The following is a 22,365-nucleotide window of genomic DNA, read 5'->3' on the forward strand; positions in this document are numbered from 1 at the left end:
CCCCTGTAGGAGGCTCTTCCCCTTGACCAATCCTGTCCTTAGCCCCCTCCCTTAGGCTCTCAGAAACACAATGTTCACCATCTGGGGCGGAGGGGGGAAGGCAAGGGGGTTGTTCCAGTTAGTTCTAAAGCTCAGGACCCAGTCAGACCCAGTCAGGCTTTAGCCAGGTTTTTGAGACTAGGGGAATCCAGGGCCCCAGTGGGGCATGCTACCCAAGGAGAAAACCAGAGTCCCCAAAGCAAATGAACCTCAAGCATGCCTTCCATTCCAGCCTTCCAGATGCAAAGGGAGGCCTTTCTGAGATGCTCAGAATCTCTTTCAGCTATCATCTCTATTTTCACAGCAAACCTGGGAGGCAGGCAGTCCTAAACTGTGAAGTGCAGAGCACAAGTCAGGCATAAAATCATCAGAAAGCATCCATACGCTTGTAGAATCCAGCCATCATCACCCATCCTGAAAGGAGCCTAGTTGGAAGAAAGTCATTTCTGAATTCATTCAACAAATATGAATTTGCACTCCTGCTCTGGGCCAACTCCAGGTTTGGCTCAAGACTAGCCCCTCCCCTCTCACGGATCTGGCAAAAAGGCTGCATGACACAGCAGAATAAGCGTTGTGCTCTTACAAAAATCATAAATACAGAGTGGGAGGCTGCAGCTGGCTGCAGCTAGGGGGTCCTGCGATGGAAGAGTGGGCCAAGAATCGCTCCGGCGCTGTGGACTCTTCCGGAACCTCGGAGGAGGAGCGGGTGTCAGTGTGGGCTGCCGCTGATGCCCTGTGCAGTTTCATTTCTTATAAACACTGGGTTGGGAGGAAAGAGGCCTCAGCTCCCCATCCGCCCCCGTGGGGCCCGGGACGGGGCCGGGGGTGGGGAGGGTGCTCTGAGGCCAGGCCTGGAGGCCACGTCCCACAGTGACTCTGCATGGGAACAGCAACCTCCCCGCCCCCCACACGAATGGGTCCCGCAGTACCGCCTGGGCCCACTGTCTTTCGCCTAGACTGCCCCTGGCAGGGTCGTAGGCTTTTCTGGCGGCATCAGCACCCCTATTTCGCCCTAGGGAAGCCGAGTCCTGATCTGGAGCCCCTCGCCTCCAGGTGACCCACGCTCTCGCTGCCCCAGCCTAATATAGGGTGTGTGTGTGCGTGCGTGCGTGCAGGGGAGGGGGCACAAGCCCTACAGGCTAACTTCCACATTCCTGCTCGGCCCGGCTGGGGGTGAGTCGGGGTAAACGGCTGGCTCCAGGCTGGCCGGCTTCCTGGAAAGGGAGGGAGGGCGGAGAAACGCAAAGCCTCCCAGCCGTGCCGCCCGGGTGGCTGCCTGGGACCGCCCCACCCCCTCCCCAGCTGGCTGCCCTGCCGGTGCCAGGCGGCTCACCTGCCGCAGCCCAGGGCACTTCCTTCTCCTCCCTTGCCCAGCCTCCAGCTGCGGGCTAAGGGTTTTCAGCCGGCTCCGCAGCTCCAGGCTGTGTGAGCTCCGGCAAGCTGCTGAACTGCTCTGTGTCCATTATCACTCCCTCCCCCACCCGGCGTTGAAGCTAGTAACACTCGGAGGGGCAGAGCTCTTTGTAAACGCCCCAGCCCTTCCTTCTCGCCCCTCTGGTTGGCGAGGACACAGTAGGCGCACAGAAATGGCGCCCACCTCTATGCTGCTGCAGGGGAAGGCCGCGTTGCGCACCCCCGCTGGGGCACTCCGCGGACGGATGCAGCCCCAGCGACTCCAGTTGCACTCGAAGCTTTCCAGTGGGAGGCGTGGGTGTGCTCAGCAGCTGGGCAGAGGCTACTCGCCAGGCTTTGCCGGTGGGGGGGGGGGGGGGGGGCCGGCCGGGCCGCCCAATTGGGACCGGCCCACCCGCGCGGGCCCCAGCCCCCACGCAGAGTTCTGCGGGGCTGCGCCAGAGGGGCGGGGCCTGGGTTTCGGTTTCTTGCAAACTCCGCGGCCAGAGGGAAACCGAGGAGTTTCCGGGAACCGCGCCGGGAACGCTGAGGTTCGCGCGGCGGCGTGGGGCGGGGGACGGGCGCCCGTCCAGTATCGCGGGTCAGTAGCCCTCTGGAAGTTCCAAGAGGAGCTGGGGAAAACCGGTCCCGGAAAAGCCCCACCTGAATGCACCTGCCCCAGCCCCCACCCAGGTGGTGTTCCCACAGAAGGGGTGGAGTGGGGGTATGTGAGGGGCTGTACATGCAGGGGTGGGAGGGACTGTGCACAGGCAGGTGGAGGCTGAGGAATCCGGAGGCCCCCTCAAACGGCTGAGCTCCCCAATAGTATCACTCATTGTATATCACGTCTCGTTTTATTGTCATCATAGCTCTTATCATTGCTGAAATTATCCCCTTTGTGGACTTAATTTATTTATTTATTGGAGGATTTTTCCTACATGACTGGAGGGTGCAGCCCTGCCTGCCTAGTGCAACCTGCTGGATCTCCAAGGTCTAGAACAAGATTAAGCACAGGGAGGGTCTTGGTGCTTTTTGTGTGAGTGAAGAAATGGAGTGAGAGGTATCTAGGGCGGGCCTTGTGGCCGTCTGACCTGTTCCCAGGGGATCTCTGGGCCCATCTCTCCTGGCTCCCTACCCCTGTCAGGTCCTGTTGATGTCCCCAGGTAAAGGAGTTCTCACTCTGTAGGAGAGGCCTGAGCCCCTTTGTGGTGGGGGGAGTCCCCCTGAGAACTGCCCTCTGGATGGGGTGGTTGGGCATTGAGCAGACTGTAGTCATCACAGAGGAATGCTGGCTGTGCGGGTCAGCCACTTCCTTCCCTCACCAGAGCTTGCAGCTCAGGCCAGGGATGATTGTGGGTTGGGCCTGGATCTGAGCCAGGAAGGATGGAAGTTTGGAATGGTGAGACAGAGTCCAGGACCCTCCCTGGCCTTTTCAGACCAAAGTAATGCCTGGAGTCTGGGTGGGTAGTGTCACCTAAATTCTTGCTTTTGCGACCTCGAGTCTGGGAGAGAGCCAGGGAAACTCCAAATGCTGCAACAGTGGAGCCTGTGCTCTGAGCACAGCCCCTGGTGGCCATCATGACTCATCCTGGGAATCCCAACTCCAGGGGCTGCCCTGGGAATAAAGCTCAGGACAGAGAGCGGGGTCCCCCTATGGGGGCCGGCAACCATGGTAGCAGTTTAGTGAAGCTCCAGACCAATACGTTATTGTCTGCTCCTTCTGTTGCCCAAGGCTGGACCCATTGCTGGTCTTCTGCCCAGTCCAAATAGTGTCTTTAAGACATGGAGCCAAACCCTCATCCTCACCAAAAAATTTGACATAAGAGGACCTGGTTTTCAGAGTGTCTGTACTGGGCTCCATTTGAGGTCATGTTTCAGAAAGTCAGTGTAGCTCAAGCTATAAGATAACAGGAATGTGTCTCTGTGGTTTGGACTCAGCAAGTGCTGAGTTATAGGTATATTTACATAAGGAAAGTAGGGCATGAGTCAAGAGAACAGGGTGGCCCAGTGGGTGCTCTATCCTGTTCACTCCAGTAGCCCCAGGTTCCAGCCTTGGCTGAGCATAGCAGATGCCCTGTGAACCATTGTGGTGTGGATGGAGATGGATGGGCAGTGGATGGATGGATGGATGATGTATTCAGATCGTCTCAGCAGTGTGCACACTTTCCCTGAGATGGTCTTGGCAATGAGACAATTTCCACAGGAAGTCTTGGGTGCCCCATAGGGAGGAAGGAGGGAGGGATGTTGCTTTCCTGAGCAGCGCTGTGGTCATTTCTGTCTGGTTCTGTCCTTCCAAGGAGATCTCTGCTCCCCATTACCTTGTTGACCTGTGCCCTCTAAGCCCTGCTGAGAGATTGGGGGTCCAGTGACAAGGGCCAGCCAGCCACAGAACAAGGGGAAAGGGCTGTTAACAATAGGTGGGTGCCATTTGCTCTCTTAAAAGGTAGGTCCACAAAGGACCTCAACTTAGATAGGACCTCAGCTAGGTGTGAAAGGTTCCAGGGCTTTCTCTGAACGTGTCCTCAGGAAAGCATGTGTTGACTGACCAGCTGACTGGCAGGAGCAATGAAGAGTCAGCAGAGACTGACCTGCCTGGACAGACCAGGAGAAAGCATGACTGTCTGCTCTCCGGTTTGGCCCATGACAAGCCACAGTGAGTGTGTCACTGTGTCAGATAGCCAACATTAAATGTTGCTGCGTCCATACTCAGGGGCAAAATGGACAAGCGTGTGCTGTGAAAAGGAGCTTTCTACACCCCAGTAAACAAAGGCATTCTCCCTTCCTGGAGAACCCTTATGAATGTTGGAGATGGCTTTTCACAAGGGCTGGAGGGCACATGTATGACTTTGCTTTTGGTGGAGCAGTACCTCCAGAAGGCTGAAGACTTGGGGGCCTCTGAAGGTCATGGAATGTTGCTCAGCCCTGTGCCTGTGCTGGCCTTGCAGGGGATTTAGAAGTGAGCAGCTGTGGTTCCCACCACTAAGCTGGATGTTCTCCTAGGGTAGAGGATACAAGTATTATAGTCAGAACCACCTCCCCGGCACCCAGCACACTCTTCACAAACAGTAGGCACTTAGTATGTACACTGCTGATTGCAGAATGACAGATGTGTGTGATACCTGGAGCAGTAGACAAAGGGGCAGAGATTGGTATTGAGACAGGAGCTATTGATCTTAGTAGGGTCCACACATAGCTGCTCTGAAGATGGGCCATTCATCAGGGCCTTGAAGGATGAGTCAGTTTAATAGGCTAACCATGGGAGAGGGCATTCCAGGATGCAGGAACAGCCCAAGGAAAAGCTTGGAGGCTCAGAGGTGCAGGACAGATTCTGCCTACAGTATGGCTTCACGTGGCTGCCTCAGGAGCTGACGCTGGACCAGGACGCTGGACCAGCCAGTGGGGGCCATACCACAAAGAAGCGCAAATATACTCAGTAGTCTGGACTTTATCCTGGCAGACAGGGGATCCTCAGGGAAGGACCTTTGGCTCCACTCCTTCTAGAGAACCAGGATCTGTCGTCAGATGTTTGTTAAAGTAAATTCTAGGGCAGGCCCTGTGAGGGTAGCTGGGAGTGACCTATGCTCTAGAAAACTTGCCATGACGGCCATGAAGGGTGAAGCATGGGGCACACCAGGATGGACTAAGATGAGGGAAATAGTCTCTTAGGCCACAAAACATAAGGAGGCGGTCACTTTCAGGGGCCAACTCTATACTTGCATGACCCTGAGAGTGAGTGCCTCCTTAAGTTTGGCACCCCAGGCACTGACTTGCTTCACCCTGGCCCGGGACCCTGCAGTGTACTGGAGGCAGGGCAGTGGACAAGATGCAGCTCCTTTGATCTATGCAGATTAGGGCTATGGCCATAACTGAGAGAAGTGGACCTACCTGAGATCAGGATCAGAGGACAGGATTTGGGGATGGCTGGGATGTGGGACGGATTGAAGCAGTACCCTTCTGAGGGTCTCCATAATTCCACATTCTGGGAAAAGTGTAGAGAGGCCCCCCCACTCTGTTAATGTAGTTTGTATGCCTGTAACTGGGGCCAAGGCCAGACTCTGGGCCTTGGTTTTGTCTAGGTTATAAGTCTGAGGAACTGAGGGTTATAAGTCTGAGGAACTAAAGAGAGTAGGGCAGGAGGTTAAAAAGGCCATAGCCTTTCCAGGTCGGGTTGTCCAGGTCACCAGTGACCATAGCTAGAACCTGAAGCAATAAATACACCAAGACTCCTGGGCCCTGCCCTTTGGACACTGGGTGTGTGGGCATGACAGGCAGGGAAGGCTGGATAAGGGTGCCTCCACTGCTGGATGGGGCGTGTCTATCAAACCATAATCCTGCTGCTGTCTAGCAGGACCAGAGTCTACCCTGAGGTCCATTTGCCTTCCTAGGATTTAGTGGTTGGGCTCCCCTAGCTCCCACCCCTGGAAGCTCTGACCCTGTGGCAGCAGCGCCCCCTGCTGGCTAACAGACAGACCCTCCCTACCCCTCTTTTTGGGAAAGGAGGTGTAATGATGTAGGGGAGGAAGAAAGGTCAATGCAGGTTTAAAGGACAGGAGCAGGAATTGAGGATGGACTTTGGCTAAGGCAGACAGGCAGGTGTCACCTCATAAACGAAGCACCTGCTTCCTGGTCAGTAGCCTTTGAATAGGCAAAGACAGAGATGGCATTTTCTTTTCTTCCTTTTTTTTTTTTTAATCTTTTTCAATTTTTTTTAAGTTTTATTTATTTTTGAGAGAGAGAGTGTGAGCAGGGGAGGAGCAGAGACAGAGGGAGACACAGAATCTGAAGCAGCCTCCAGGCTGTGACCTGTCAGCATAGAGCCCGATGCAGGGCTCGAACTCATGAACCGTGAGATCATGACCTAAGCCAAAATCAGATGCTCAACCAACTGAGCCACCCAGGCACCCCTTGAGATGGCATTTTCTAAGATGACTACTGACAGAGACCAGAGAACAAGAACTCTGTCATCTATCCACCCTCCCACCCTGTCCTGGCATCATGGCCCAGAAAGGCTCGCGTCCTGTACTGAACACATGTCTACCCAGGTGGGCCCTGGCAGGCCCTCAGTTTCTCCCAGAACAAACCCCTTGGGTCCCACAGAGGATTTAGCCTAAGGATAGGCTGCGATGAGGCAATGCCCTGGGCACTCTAAAAAGAGGAAGAGTCGGGGCGCCTGGGTGGCTCAGTCAGTTGAGCGTCCGACTTCAGCTCAGGTCACGATCTTGCGGTCCGTGGGTTCGAGCCCCGCGTCAGGCTCTGGGCTGATGGCTCGGAGCCTGGAACCTGCTTCCGATTCTGTGTCTCCATCTCTCTCTACCCCTCCCCCGTTCATGCTCTGTCTCTCTCTGTCTCAAAAATAAATAAAATGTTAAAAAAAAAATTAAAAAAAAAAAAAAAAGAGGAAGAGTTATCCTGAGACAAAATTCCTGCTTCAACTATCCAATCCATTCTGGAATGGAGGTGGTAGCATGTCAACAGAACAAAATCAGAGAGAGCCCTTTAGCAGCTATGTGGCTCCTCTGATTCATCCTCCTCTGGACTCATTCCCTCCTGAGCTCCAGGCCAGGGCCTCAGGACATAGGGACCAAGTTGGAGTTCTGGGTGAGATTTCCAGTAGACAGAGGAGTGAAAGGGCCTTGTGCTGCCCCTGAGCCACGAAGTCCACAAACAGAGCCACACCCTGGGCAGCCACTTCCCAGAAGTGCCTGCCACAAAAAAATAAAAAAAAAGGGTAACTTTCACCAGTGAACCCTGCCCACCAATGTCCCTGGCATCTGGAGTCTCCACTTCAGATAAGAAGGTTAATCAGAATTTGTTTACTCTTGGTTACATAGAAGGCTGAAGCCTCACCTGGTGCCTGGAAGTCCAGGCAGGGGTCTTGACCCCACGGAATCTTCTCTCAGGCCAAGACAGTGTGAGTGACTGCTATTCTCTTAGGATTCAGAGAGGGCCTTGTGCTCAAGAAAGCAGCTCCTCACCATGCTCCAGGAACGGCCTTGGCAGCCATCTTGATTCATCAGAACAATGTAAGCTCTTCACAGAGACTCCTCAGACCACTTACCTACCAGACCTTCAGGGAGTATTGAGGCCAATGGGAGAGTCCATGAAGAGAAGAAATTGGTGGCACTGTGTGTTAAAACTTCCCGTGTACCCTAGGAGCCATGCTCATCCATCAGGCCTGGTGCCACATGGCCTGAGAGAGGGTGGGAGCAAAGAGCTATCCTCAGTTCATGGGAGGGCTGACCCACCAGCCTGAGGATTGTGGGATGGGAAAATCAAGTTGCAGACGCCAAGAAGTATAGGAGCAGAGTAACAGCAGAGGAAGTCAAAGAGTCTAATTTCTTTGAGAAGCAGGCCTTGTAAAGGCCTTTGGGCTGCACCTGCCACTGCACAATTGCCTTATGAGCATTCTGTGTGGGCCTGACAGCCCCAGCAACCGACATTAGGCTGCCCCTGGGTGGAAGCCCTTGTAAGAGCCAGGAACACAGCAACTGTGTCTCAAAGTGCCCAAAACACTTCTAGAGGAATTGATCTTCTCTTTTAGGCTTTTGTGAAAACTTTCTCTGGTCATTTTCCTGCATGTGTACCTTTTCTCTCTCTTTTCTAGCTCAGGAATGCTTTTTGACCACTGGTGCCATGGGGATGGATTACTTGACAAATTCAGACAGCAAACATTGACATTATGGCCAGGTGCCAGGTACAGAGGTAGATGATTTGGTTCAGACATTCAACAAGAATGTTTGAACCTATAGGATGTGCCAGGCATGGCTCTAGGCACTAGGGATATGGAAGCAAACAAGACAAAGTTCCTGCTGTCATGAAATTCCTATTCTAGTGGAGGCAGGTAATAAACAATGGGGAGAGTATCATATAAGTTATCATATGATAACTATTCTGCAGAGAAATAAAATGGCATGGTGTCAGACAGTATGGAGGTAGCCAGTTTAGATTTGGTGTGCAAACTTTAGATTTGGTCCAGGCAGAGAGAATACTGTAAAGGTCTCAGGACAAGAATAAGCTGTGTGTTTGAGGGGAAAGATCATTGTGGCTGCAGCATGGCAGATAAGGAGGAAAATGCTAGAAGATGGGGACAGGAAGATCAACAGGGGTCAGCTGAGGTGAGGTATTTGGGGCCCTCTGTCAGAAGCTTGGGCTTGATGTGAAGGGAATGGAGGGCCTTTGAACAATGTGGTACATGGAAGTGAAAATATCCAGTGTGCATCTTTAAATGTTCACTGGCTCCTGTTTGCAGACTGGACTATAGTCCAGTCTAACACTTTAAGCAAGTGCGAAAGCAAGAAGATTATGGAGTAGGAGGATGATCCAGGAGAGATGAAGCAGGATGGTATCAGTGGAAAATACAGGGAATGGAACCAGGCAGAGTTTGGAGGGAAAGCCAAACAGAAGTGAATGAAATGTGGTGGCTACACAATGGGAGAAAATATGCATAAATCACGTATTACTCATATATCCAAAAACGAACTTGTGTATAAAGTAGTCAACCCTTATCGGTAGTTTTGCTTTCTGTGTTTTCAGTCACCTGTGGTCAAGTGTGGTCCAGAAGCAGAAGCAGATAATCCTCCTTCTGATGTATCATACATAGTTTACAGCTGTGTTACAATACCTATATCATTCACCTCACTTTATCTTACCACATAGGCATTTTATCATCTCATATCATCACAAAAAGAAAAATGGTGAGTACAGTACAATAAGATATTTTGAGAGAGAGATACCATGTTCACATGACTGTTATTACAGTATACTTTTATAATTGTTCTAATTTATTATTGTTGTTAATCTCTTTCTGTGCCTAATTTATAAATTAAATCTCATCATAGGTATGTGTGGATAGGAAAAAACTATAGGGTGTGGTACCATCCACAATTTTAAGCACCCACTGGGGTCTTGAAATGTATCCCCTACAAAAAAGGGGGGACTCTTGTATATAAAGAATGCTTACAACTCAATAATGAGAAGATAACACGTTTATTTATTTATTTATTTTTAATAAAAAAAAAATTTTTAACGTTTATTTATTTTTGAGACAGGGAGAGACAGAACATGAACAGGGGAGAGTCAGAGAGAGAGGGAGACACAGAATCTGAAACAGGCTCCAGGCTCTGAGCTATCAGCACAGAGCCCGACGCGGGGCTCGAACTCAGGGATCGCGAGATCATGTCCTGAGCCGAAGTCAGACGCTTAACCCACTGAGCCACCCAGGCGCCCCTTAAATTTCTTTTTAACATTTATTTATTTTTGAGACAGGGAGAGACAGAGCATGAATGGGGGAGGGTCAGAGAGAGAGGGAGACACAGAATCTGAAACAGGCTCCAGGCTCTGAGCTGTCAGCACAGAGCCCGACGCGGGGCTCGAACTCACGGACCGCGAGATCATGACCTGAGCCGAAGTCGGACGCTTAACCGACTGAGCCACCCAGACGCCCTGATAACACGTTTTTTTAAATGGCCAGAAGATTTGAGAGGACATTTCACCAAAGAAAATACAGATGGCAAGTTAGCACATGAAAAGTGCTCAACATCATTAGTTATTAAATACATGCAAATTAAACCACAATGAAATACCATGACACATCTACTAAGAAAGCTAAATGGAAAAGCTTTAACTTACCCAACTATGCCAAGTGTTGGTGATGACATGGGGCAACTGGAATGCTCCTAAACTGATGGCAAGAATATGAAATGATACAACTACTTTGGAAAACATTTTGGCAGTTTCCTAAGAAAATTCATTATATATATGTGTGTGTGTGTGTATATATATATATATATATATATATATATAACACATAATGCTATATATTATTATAATATATAATATATAAATAACATAATATATAAATATATCATAAATAATATATAAGTAATATCCATCTTGGAGAAAAAGAGACATATTATTTACAGGGTATTTAATTTAAAATACTTCAGATTTCTCATCAGAAGGAGAGAAGGAAATCTCAGTGTGGAGGCCAAAAGGAAATGGAATCACACCTTTAAAGTGCTGGAAGGAAGAAACCATAGATCCACACTTCTATATCCAATAAAAATATCCGTCAGGAATGCAAGTGAAATAAAGACATTCTCAGATGAAAAAAGAGTAAGAGAATTTCTTGACATTAGACCTGCTCTAAAATAATTACTAAAAGAACTTCTTCAAACAGAAGGGAAATGATACCAGAAGTTCACTTGAAATACCAGGAATGAAGGAAGATCAACAGAAATGGCAAACTCTGGGTTAATTTAACATTCTATTATTAATTATTTGACTGCTCTTGGGTTCTTTAAAATATATTTTATGGTTGAGGGGCACCTGGGTGACTCAGTTGGTTAAGTTCCTGGCTCTTGATCTTGGATCAGGTCTTGATCTCAGGGTCGTCAATTCAAGCCCCACATTGGGCTCTGTGCTGGGTGTGGAGCCTGCTTAAGTTTCTGTCTCTCTCCCTCTGCCCCTTCCCTGCTCACATGCAAGCTCTATCTCCCTCAAAAAAATTTTAAAAAATGCTTTATGGTTAAAAAAATTATAACATTTTCTGATGGTGCTTTCAATGTATGTTTATATAAGAACAAAACTACAACGTAAAGAAGGGAGAACAAAGGAATCTATATGGTGGTAAGGTTTTACATTCCACTTAAGATGGTAAAATGTCTATTTGAAGCAGACCTGAAAAGGTAAATATGTATACCATAATCTCTAGAGCAACCACTTAAAAAAAGATAGTTAAAAACACAATAGATGCATTTAAATGGAATACTAAAAAAAATTCAAATAACCCAAACATGCAGGAAAAAAGAAACAGAGGGAGGACAACAGAGAAACAAATAATAAAATAGTAGGCATAAATTCATTCATATCAAGAATTGCATTAAATGTAAACGGTCTAGGAGTAGTGTAAGCAAAAAATGGTGAAGTTGAAAATTCCAGAAGCCCATCCCTACACAAAAGCAGAAAGTACACTGGCAAAACCTGTCAGAATCAGCTTAATTGGAACTCTAGAAATTAATTAAAAGTTTACAGCAACCAGGGAAATGTTTAATCAAGGAAGGAGGGGAACAGTTGAATCTTGGTAGAATTGTGTGGCATTTTAACTTACCCAACCCCCTTCCTTTCTCTCCAATTTGGTAAGAGACTTAAAGACAACTTGCATTACTGGTATAGGTTCTTAGTACCAGAGGGAGGAGAATGGGCCTTATTCTCAAGGAATTGTGGTGGTTTTGACCTGTCTTCTCAAGTACACGGAACATCCTCATGGATAGGTCATATGATAGGACAAAAAAAAAGTCTTAGAAATTCAAGAAAATTGGAATCATATCGAGTATCTTTTCTGAGCACAGTGCTATGACACTAGAAATCAGCAATATGAGGAAAGCTGGAAAATCTACACAAATATGTGAAAACTAAATAATACATTCTTGAATAACCAGTGGGTCAAAGAAGAAATCTAAAGGGAAGTCCAAGAATATCTCAAAGCAAATGAAAATAGAAACACAACTTACCAAAAGCTATGGGATGCTGTAAAAGCAGTTCTGAGATGGAAGTGTAGAGCCATAAATACACATATTAAGAAATTAGAGGAGTGTTTGGGTGGCTCTGTCATTTAGGCATCTGACTCTTGATTTTGGCTCAGGTCATGATCTCACAGTTCATGAGATCAAGCCCCATGTCGGGCTTTGCCACTGACAGTGTGGAGACTGCTTGGAATTCTCTCTCTCCCTCCCTCTCTCTCTCTTCCTCTTTCTCTCTCTGCCCGTCCCTTGCTTACGCACTCTCTCTCTCAAAAAATAAATAAACATTTATTTATTCAGACACAGAATCTGAAGTAGGCTCCAGGCTCCAAGCTGTCAGCACAGAGCCTGACGTGGAGCTTGAACTCACAAACCATGAGATCATGACCTGAGGCAAAGTTGGACGCTTAACTGACTGAGCCACCCAGGTGTCCCAAAATAAGTAAACATTTTCAAAAATTACAATAATAACAAAGATTAAAAAAATAGAAATGTAAAAACCTAACTTCATGCCTCAAGGAACTAGAAAAAGAAACGCAAATTAACTCAAACTTAGTAGAGGAAAGGAAATAATAAAGGTCAGGGTGGAAATAAATGAAATGGAGACTGGAAGAACAACAGAATAATCATTGAAACAAAGAGCTGGCTCTATGAAAAGATAAACAAAATTGACAAATCACTAGCAAGACTGAGAAAAAGAGAAGACCTAAATATGTAAAATCAGAAATGAAAGAAGAGAAATAATAACTTACACCACAAAAATACAAGGCATCATAAGAGACTACTTTGAACAATTATACACCAACAAATTAGATAACCTAGAAGAAATGGATAATTTCCCAGAATCATACAACCTACCAAGACTGACCCAACCAATAGTGAATAAGGAGGTTGAATCAGTAATAAAAAACAAACCTTCCAGCACAGAAAATGCCAAGACCAGATGGCTTCATGGGAAAATTGTATGAAACATTCAAGGAAAAATTAATGCCAATCCTCAAACTTTTCTAAAAATTAGAGGAGGAGAGAACACTCCCAAACGCATCCTATGAGGCCAGCATTACCCTGATACCAAATACAAATAAAGACAAAATCCCTGGTGAAAACGGATGTAAAAATTCTCAACAAAATATTAGCAAACTGAATTCAAGAACTCACTAAAACAGGGCACCTGGGTGGCTCACTTATTTAAGCATCCAGCTCTTGATTTCAGCTCAGGTCATGATCTCTCTGTTCATGAGATGGAGCCCCACGTTGGGCTCTGCTGCTGACAACATGGAGCCTGGTTAGGATTCTCTCTCTCTCCCTCTCTCTGCCCCTCCACTGCTCATGCTCTGTCTCTCAAATAGCCATAAAAAAAAAAGAAAAAAAGAGAACCCATTAAAAGGACTCTACACTTCAACCAAGTGAGATTTATCCGTGGATGAAAGGATGGTCCAACATACACAAGCCAATAAATGTTATACACCACATTAGCAGAATGAAAGATAAAACCCATATGATCAAATCAATAGGTGCAGAAAAGGCATTTGACAAAACGCAACATACTTTCATGATAAAAACTCTCAACAGATTGTGGTACATAGGAGGAACATACCTGAACATAATAAAGGCCATATATGACAAGCTCATTACACTCAACGTGGCAAAATGGAAAGCTTTTCCTGTAAGATCAAGAATAAGACAAGAGTGTCTACATGAGGTGCCTGGTTGGCTCAGCTGGTTGAACATCCGACTCTTGGTTTCAGCTCAGATCGTGATCCCAGGGTTGTGGACTTGAGCCCTCTGTCAGGCTCTGCCCTGGGCATTAAGCCTGCTTGAGACACACACACACACACACACACACACACACACACACACGCTCTCTCTCTCTCTCTCTCTCTCTCTCGCTCTTTCTCTCAAATAAGAAAAAAAAGGTGGGGGGGGGGAGCCTGGGTGGCTCAGTTGGTTAAGCATCTGACTTCAGCTCAGGGTATGATCTCACAGTTTGTGAATTCAAGCCTCACATTGGGCTGTCAGCTGTCAGCACAGAGCCCACTTCTGATCCTCTGTCTCCCCCTCTCTCTGCCCCTCATTGGCTCATTCTCTGTCTCTCTATTTATCAAAAATAAAATAAAGCATGTTAAAAAAAAAAGAGTGCCCAGTCTTACTGTTCTTGTTAAACATGGTACTAGAAGTCCTAGCTAGACAGTCAGGCAAGACAAAGAAATTAAAGGGATCCAAATCAGAAAGACATAAAATTATCACTATCTGTTGATGATATGATTTTATATATCCAAAAGACAACTGAAAAACTGTTGGATCTCATCAATGAATTCAGTAAAGTTGCAGGGTATAAAATCCATACACAGAAGTCAGTTGCTTTTCTATATAGTGAAACATTTGAAAAAGAAATAAAACCATCCCATTCACAATAGCATCAAAATCAATAAAATAGTTAGGAATAAGTTAAACAAAGGAAGTGAAAGAGCTGTATAATAAAAGCTACAAGATTTTGCTGAAAGAAACCAGAGAAGGCACAAACAAATTGAAGGACATCCCGTGTTCATGGATCGGAAGACTTCCTGTTAGAATATCCATGCTACTGTTAAAATATCCAAGCCATCATAAGAAAGAAGAACAAAACTGCCAAAAGTGAGGCATCACACTTCCTGATTTCAAACTATACTGTAAGGCTACAGTAATGAAAACAGTATGCTACTGGCATAAAAATAGACACATCGACCAGCAGAACATAATAGAAAGTCCAGAATTAACCATCTACATATCTAGTCAACTAATATTTGAAAAGGGAGCCAGGAACATCCAGTAGGGAAAGGACAGTCTCTTCAACAAATGGTATTGAGAAAACTGGATAACCACATGCAGAAAAATGAAACAGAATTCTTACCTAACACCACTCACAAAAATTAACATGGATCAGAGACTCAAACATAAGACCTGAAGCCATAAAACTCCTAGAAGAAAACATAGGAAAGAAGCTTCTCAGCATTGCACTTGGCAGTATTTCTTTGGATGTGACACCAAAAGCACAAATAACAAAAGAAAAAAACCCAACAATAAAAAATTTAAACATCAAACTTAAATCTTGTGCACAGCAAAATAAACAATCAACAAAATGGCGAGGCAGGTTAATATCCAAAATTTATAAAGAACTCATACAATTCAATAACAAGAAAAAAATCCGATTAAAACATGGTCAGGGGAACTAAATAGACATTTTTCCAAAGATGACATTTAAGTGGCCAACAGGCACACAAAAGGTGTTCAGCATCATCAGGGAAATGCCCTCACACCTGTCAGAATGGCACTCGTCAAGAAGACTGGAGAGAAAGTGTTGGGGAGAGCATAGAGGACATGCATTGTTGGTGGGGTTTTAAACTTGTTCAGCTGCTGTTGAGAACAGAATGGAGGTTCCTCAGAAAATTAAAAACAGAACTACCATGTGATCCAGCAATCCCATTTCTGCATATATATCCAGAGGAAATGAAAACAGGATATCAAAAAGATATCTGCACCCCAATATTCTTTGCAGCATTATTCACAATAGCCAGGATACAGAAAAAGACTAAGTGTCCGTCAACAGATGAAAGAATGGATAAAGAAGATGTGGTATATTTATACAATGGAATGCTATTCATCCATGAGAAATAAGGATATTCTGCCATTTGCAACAACCTGGATGGCCCTTGAGGACATAATGCTAAATGAGATAAATCAGAGAAAGACAAATACTGTATGATCTCTTATATGTGGAATCCAAAAAACTGAAATTGCAAAAGCATAGAGTAATATGGTGGTTACCAGGGATTGGAGAGTGGGTAAAGGAGAGAGGTGTTGTTTAAGTTGCAAATTTGGAGCCAGTACATAAGTAAATCCTAGAGACTTAATACATGGTACAGTGATTATACATAACACAACTGTATTACAAACATTAGCAGATAGAAGTGTTGGCTAATGCTGTTATGACAATCATACTGTGATATAAATGTATCAAACTAATATGTACACCTTAATTTACACAATGTTATATTTCAAATATAACTCAATAAAAAATTTTAAAATAATAAAATAAAAATAAAAACTTAGTATACTGCTACAGTAATCAAAACACTTTGGTGATGCCACATACACATACATATCAGAATTGAGGTGACCAAAATGAATGCTTACATTTAGTCAATTCATTTTCAATAAAAGTGCCAAAGCAATTCAATTATATTTTCTACAAATGGTGCAGGAACAATTGAATATCCTCATGCAAAATGAAGAAGTTATGCACTTGTCCCACACCACACACAAAAATTAACTCAGAATGGATAATAGACCTAAATGTGAGAGCTAAACCTGCAAGATGTTTAGAAGAAAACATAGAAGAATATCTGTGTGACTTTAGATTAAGCAAAGATTTCTTAGTTATGACACCAAAAGCACAATCTGTAAATGAAAATTAACCAACTGGGCTTCAAAAAATGTAAAACTTCTACTTTTTAAAAGACATTATCAAGAAAAGGGATAGTCAAGGGCTACCTGGGTGGCTCCGTCAGTTAAGCATCTGACTTTGGGTCACGTCATGATTTCACCATTCGTGAGTTCAAGCCCCGCATCGGGCTGTATGCCGACAGCTCATACCCTGGAGCCTGCTTCAAATTCTGTGTCTCTGTCTCTCATCCCCTCCCCCACTTGTGCTCTCTCTCTCTCTCTCTCTCTCTCTCTGTCTCTCTGAACAATAAATAAACTTAAAGAAAAGAAAAGAAAAAATGGATAGTCAAGTCATAGACTTCAAAGTATTTGCAAATCTTATATTGGATGAAGGACCTATCTAAAATATATAAAGAACTCAGAAGGCAGAAGAAGGGAAACAAAGAAATGAGAAATGAGAGAATAAACAGAAAACAAAAAATAAAATGACAGGCTTAAGCCATTATATTTAATTAAATATAATTTAATTTGCATATTATATATGCAAATTAAAACCATGATGAGATACCACTATGTGTCTGATAGGATAGTTAAAATAAAAATGTATATATTGTCAGAACTAAGTACGTAGGGGAGATGGAACACCTGGAATTTTCATACACTGCAGATAGAAATACAATACGACACACCACTCTGGAAAATGGTTTGACAGCTTTCTACAGTTAAACACACTCTTACTAGGTGATGCAGCAACCCTACCCCTAGCTATTTATCCTAGAGAAATGAAGATGTATGTTTATACAAGTACCGATAACAAATGTTTATAGCAGCTTCATTGGTAATTGACAAATACTGGAAGCAATTCAAATATTCAGTGAGTGAATGAATAAACAAACTCGTATATCCATGCAACGAAAACTACTCAGGAAAAAAAAAAAAGAAAGGCATGAACACAACACAATTTGGATGAATTTCTAAGTCGTTACGCCGAGTAAAAGCAGCCAGTCTCAAAAGGGTACACACTGCCTGATTCCATTAACATGACATTCTTGGAAAGACAAAACTATGTTGAGGGAGATTAGATCAGTAGTTCCCATGGGGTGGAGAGAGGTAGCACCAGAGAATTTTTATTTTGTATCTTTTTTGTTTATTTACTAATTTTTTAGTGAGAGGGAGAGGCAGAGAGAGAGAGGGAAAGAAGAATCCGAAGCAAGTTCCACGCTCAGCGCAGACCCCAATGCAGGGCTTGATCCCACAACCATGAGATCATGACCTGAGCTGATTTCAAGATTTGGACACTCAACCAACTGAGCTACTCAGGTGCCCCTATTCTGTATCCTGATTGTGGTGGTGGATACTCAAACCTATATGTGTATTAACATTCATAGAACTGTTAGTTTCACTGTATGTTAATTTAAAAATGAAATAGGTCACACAAGGAATAAACCTGATACGTGTCAACAATATGGGTAAATGTCAAAATAATTCTACTGAGTCAAAGAAACCAGGCTGCGTATGATGCCATTTTTATAAAATCCTAGAAAATACAAATGACAGAAAATTAAGCAGTGATTACCTCGGGGTGGGGAGGTGAGGAGGACCTGAGGAGGGGATTACTAAGTGGTGTGAGGAAACTTTGGGGGCTGATTGATCTGTTCACTCTCTTGATTGTGGTAATGGTTTCACAGGTGCATGCATATTCCAAACTTAATAAATTGTACATCTTAAGTCCAGTTTCTCCTATGTTAACTATATCTCAGTAAAGCTGTAAAATAAAATACCTTGGTGCCCTGGAAGAGCACAGGATCCATTGACAAAGAAATTGACAGTCTTGTAACCCAGAGTTACATGAACAGAAGCTGTGGGATCCAAAGCTGGAACTTCCCCCCACCCAGCTGTGAAACCCTCCCATGGCTAGTTAGTGTGAACACTGTTTTAACATTTACATGCACACCCTGAGTTACAGAAAACACATGGCCGGCTCATGTTAAGGCTGAGCATTTGAAGAAACTTTCTGCTCTTTTCCCAATGCTCTCCTAGCATTTAATCTTTGGTCTTCATGGTGTATCCCAACCTACAATTCACAAACTGTGTGGCCTTGGACAAGTTACTTGGCCTCTCGAATCCTCACTCTTCCTGAGCATCTGTGAAACACCAGAGTCGGTGTGAGGAGTGGATGACATCAAGGCTGCAAAATAACAACGTGTCACCAACTAACAGAGGATACTTCTGGGAGGATTTTGTCTTATACCTTTAGGAATATGGCATCATACATGTAACACTTTTGATGCTGAAAAGAGTGAGAGACAGAGAACTGCAACTCTGGGTCAGGATACCACAGTCCTAAGTATGGCTGGGAACCTTCCCGTCCTAGTTACTATCTAGAGCCAAGAGAGAGCCCCATTTCAGTTCACAGATGGGGCCATGAGAGACTCAAAGAGCTCATTGATGGCAGAGCTGGGACTCCTGACTCCTAGCCCAGTTCTCTGACAGCAAGAGCAGATATTTGGGACCAAGGCCAGAGGGGAACCAGAGAAATTGTTACCTGGGGGCTACAAGTGAGAGAATAGGGGAGGTAGTTGAGTGGGAAGCTGTTTTAAGAGCCATAGCCTGCTGCAGTCTAAGAGCAGGGGGAGAAGGTAGGAGGGAGTGAATGGGCCGCACTGATTACACTCATCCACTTCTCCATCTGATATTTATGGATTTCCAGCACCATGCTGGAAACTAAGGGATGAGGAGATAAAAAGTGACATTTTGACACAGTTCTAATTCTGCCATGCATTTGGTCCCAAACTATTGGCCAAACACCGTCGTCATCTGGGTTTGTTCTTGCTGCCCATTGGGCCAGTGTATAGGGTGAGGAGGAAGAAACTTTGAGACGCCAAGTGGCCAAGAGAAGGACTTGAGACCAAGAATGGATGCTGTCTAGATCCAGGCCTTCCAAGCTCCAGATGGCACCTGACATCTCTCCTTGATTGGACTCAGGCTATTACTGACAGTCAACTGGGTAGACACCCATAAATTAATGGCTCCTGTGCAGAAAACAGAACTCAGTCCAAACACTTGGGTCTGTCCTTACCAGGTAGATGGGCTGCTAGGTGGATAAGGTTGGGCAGGCTGGTGATTTGCCTCTGAGGTTCCGCAGTCCAGTCTCAACATTTGTCAGCCACCAGAGAGCGGTGTTGGGGCATGCCCAAGCCCCAGAAAACTGTGTCTCTCAGCCAGAGGATAGCAAACAGAGCTTGGCTTCCTCCAGCCCAGAATTCATTTGTTTTTCTGATACGTTTTAATCACCTTAAACTCATAAAGCCACTGTGTGTACAAGAGTTTCAAAGGCAGCCTTGCAGCCTGTTCCCGAATCCCGCTTTAGTACGAATCCTTGGGGAAATACCTGGAACAGCCAGTAGAGGGGGATGGAGAGCTGAGATCGCGGATCCCTAGGCAAACAGCAAGCTGAGGCCACAAAAGGGCTACAGAAATTGCTCTGTATTAGAAATGGACTGGAATTGGGTGAGGAGGAAGGAGTGGGCAAGGTGGCATAAGGTTGGAGACAAAAGGAATGCAAAATGGAGTGAAGAGGAAAATCCTCCTCAGTGGTGTGGCCATAGGACTTCAAAAAACAGGAACACTAGTGTTTAGTTTGAGATTCCTTCTGCCACAGAGGAATCTATATAGCTGCTCAGCTTTCTCTGTGGCCAGGACTCAATGGAAAGGGCTGCATTCTGTTGGTGTGCAGAACAGGAGCAACTCTGGGAGAACGTCTGGATGAACAACATCACAGGAGCAGGGACACAGAGGTGGTCATGGGAACACAAGCCCCTGGAGATGTGCAGCCACCTTGGCAAAGCCTTTGGGCAGGCACAGGGGCAGAGATGAGTTCAGCCTGCTCATTCAGGTCTCAGAAGCCTGGAAGAGCCCTGCTTACATAGGAGTTATATGAGAGGGCTCCAAGACCATGACACAGAAGGTGTGGGGGAAGGAAGCCAGGAGCCCAGGTCCAGGGGTCCCCTACCACCTGCAGAGAGAATGGAAATCTAAGAGGTTGAGGGCTTTTCCTGCAGAAAGTGGAATTCAGGTATGGATCCTAAAGGAAGAGAAGGAGCTGCAGGGGTGAGAAAAGGCAGATCAGGTGTCCACGACAAGCCCTGCTTGATGGGATCCTGCCTCCTCCAGCTCATCCCACACCTCTACACATCACACACAGACCCAAGTTCAAGCCATGAACCCTAGAGCAAAGCCTAAGCCTCCTAACGTATTTGCCATATTAAACATTAACACCTCATCTCTTTCCACGTGGTTGTAAGAGTTCTTTTAAGAACATAAGTGAGATCCAATGCTAATATCATCCTCAATGGGGAAAAACTAAGAGCTTTCCCCCTAAGGTCAGGAACAAGACAGGGATGTCCACTCTCACCACTGTTATTCAACACAGTATTGGAAGTCTTAGCCTCTGCAGTCAAACAACACAAAGAAATAAAAGGCATCCAAATCAGCCAAGAGGAGGTCAAACTTTCACTCTTCGCAGATGACTTTGGCTCTTCACAGATGACATGATACTCTCTATGGAAAACCCAAAAGATTTCACCAAAAAACTGCTAGAATTGACTCATGAATTCAGCAAAGTTGCAGGATATAAAATCAATGCACAGAAATCGGTTGCATTCCTATACACCAACAATGAAGCGACAGAAAGAGAAATCAAAGAATCGATCCCATTTACAGTTGCACAAAAAAACCCATAAAATACCTAGGAGTAAATCTAACCAAAGAGGAGAAAAATCTATACACTGAAAAGTACAGAAAGCTTATGAAAGAGATTGAAGAAGACATTTAAAAATGGAAAAAGATTCCATGCTCCTGGATAGGAAGAACAAATATTGTTAAAATGTCGACACTACCCAAAGCAATCTACATATTCAGCGTGATCCCTATCAAAGTAACACCAGCATCGTTCACAGAGCTAGAATAATCCTAAAATTTGTATGGAACCAGAAAAGACCCCGAATAGCCAAAGCGATCTTGAAAAAGAAAACCAAAGCAGGAGGCATCACAATCCCAGACTTCAAGCTATATTACCAAGCTGTATTCATCAAGACAGTATGATACTGGCACAAGAACAGACACTCAGATCAATGGAACAGAATAGAGAACCCGGAAATGGACCCATAAACGTATGGCCAACTAATCTTTGACAAAGCAGGAAAGAATATCCAATGGAATAAAGACAGTCTCTTCAGCAAGTGGTGCTGGGAAAACTGGACAGCGACATGCAGAAGAATGAACGTGGACCACTTTCTTACACGATACACAAAAATAAACTCAAAATGGATGAAAAACCTAAATGTAAGACAGGAAACCATCAAAATCCTCGAGGAGAAAGCAGGCAAAAACCTCTTTGATCTTGCCCGCAGCAACTTCTTAATCAACACATCTCCGGAGGCAAGGGAAACAAAAGCAAAAATGAACTACTGGGACCTCACCAAAATAAAAAGCTTCTGCACAGTGAAGGAAACAATCAGCAAAACTAAAAGGCAACCGACAGAATGGGAGAAGATATTTGCAAATGACATATCAGATAAACAGTTAGTATCCAAAATCTATAAAGAACTTATCAAACTCAACACCCAAAAAAAAACATATAATCCAGTGAAGAAATGGGCAAAAGACATGAATAGACACTTCTCCAAAGAAGACATCCAGATGGCCAACTGACACATGAAAAAATGCTCAACATCACTCATCATCAGGGAAATACAAATCAAAACCACAATGAGATATCACCTTACACCTGTCAGAATGGCTAACATTAACAACTCAGGGAACAACAGATGCTGGCGAGGATGCGGAGAAAGAGGATCTCTTTTGCATTGTCGGTCGGAATGCAAGCTGGTGCAGTCACTCTGGAAAACAGTATGGAGGTTCCTCAAAAAACTAAAAATAGAACTACCCTATGACCCAGCAATTGCACTACTAGGCATTTATCCAAGGGATA

General features: G+C 45.0%; 1 protein-coding gene across 1 annotated transcript in view; it reads left to right on the forward strand.

The window, feature by feature from the left end:
• Positions 1-1,235: 1,235 nt before the first annotated feature.
• Positions 1,236-22,365, forward strand: part of LOC128315174 (collagen alpha-1(III) chain-like) — a 48,733-nt gene continuing 27,603 nt past the window's right edge. The window contains exon 1 of the mRNA XM_053220817.1: positions 1,236-2,124. Coding sequence (XP_053076792.1) covers positions 1,626-2,124 — 499 coding nt within the window. The 5' untranslated portion in view covers positions 1,236-1,625. The remainder of the gene's footprint in view (positions 2,125-22,365) is intronic.

This window comes from Acinonyx jubatus, chromosome A1, assembly GCF_027475565.1.
Source record: "Acinonyx jubatus isolate Ajub_Pintada_27869175 chromosome A1, VMU_Ajub_asm_v1.0, whole genome shotgun sequence".
NCBI classification, from domain to species: domain Eukaryota; kingdom Metazoa; phylum Chordata; class Mammalia; order Carnivora; family Felidae; genus Acinonyx; species Acinonyx jubatus.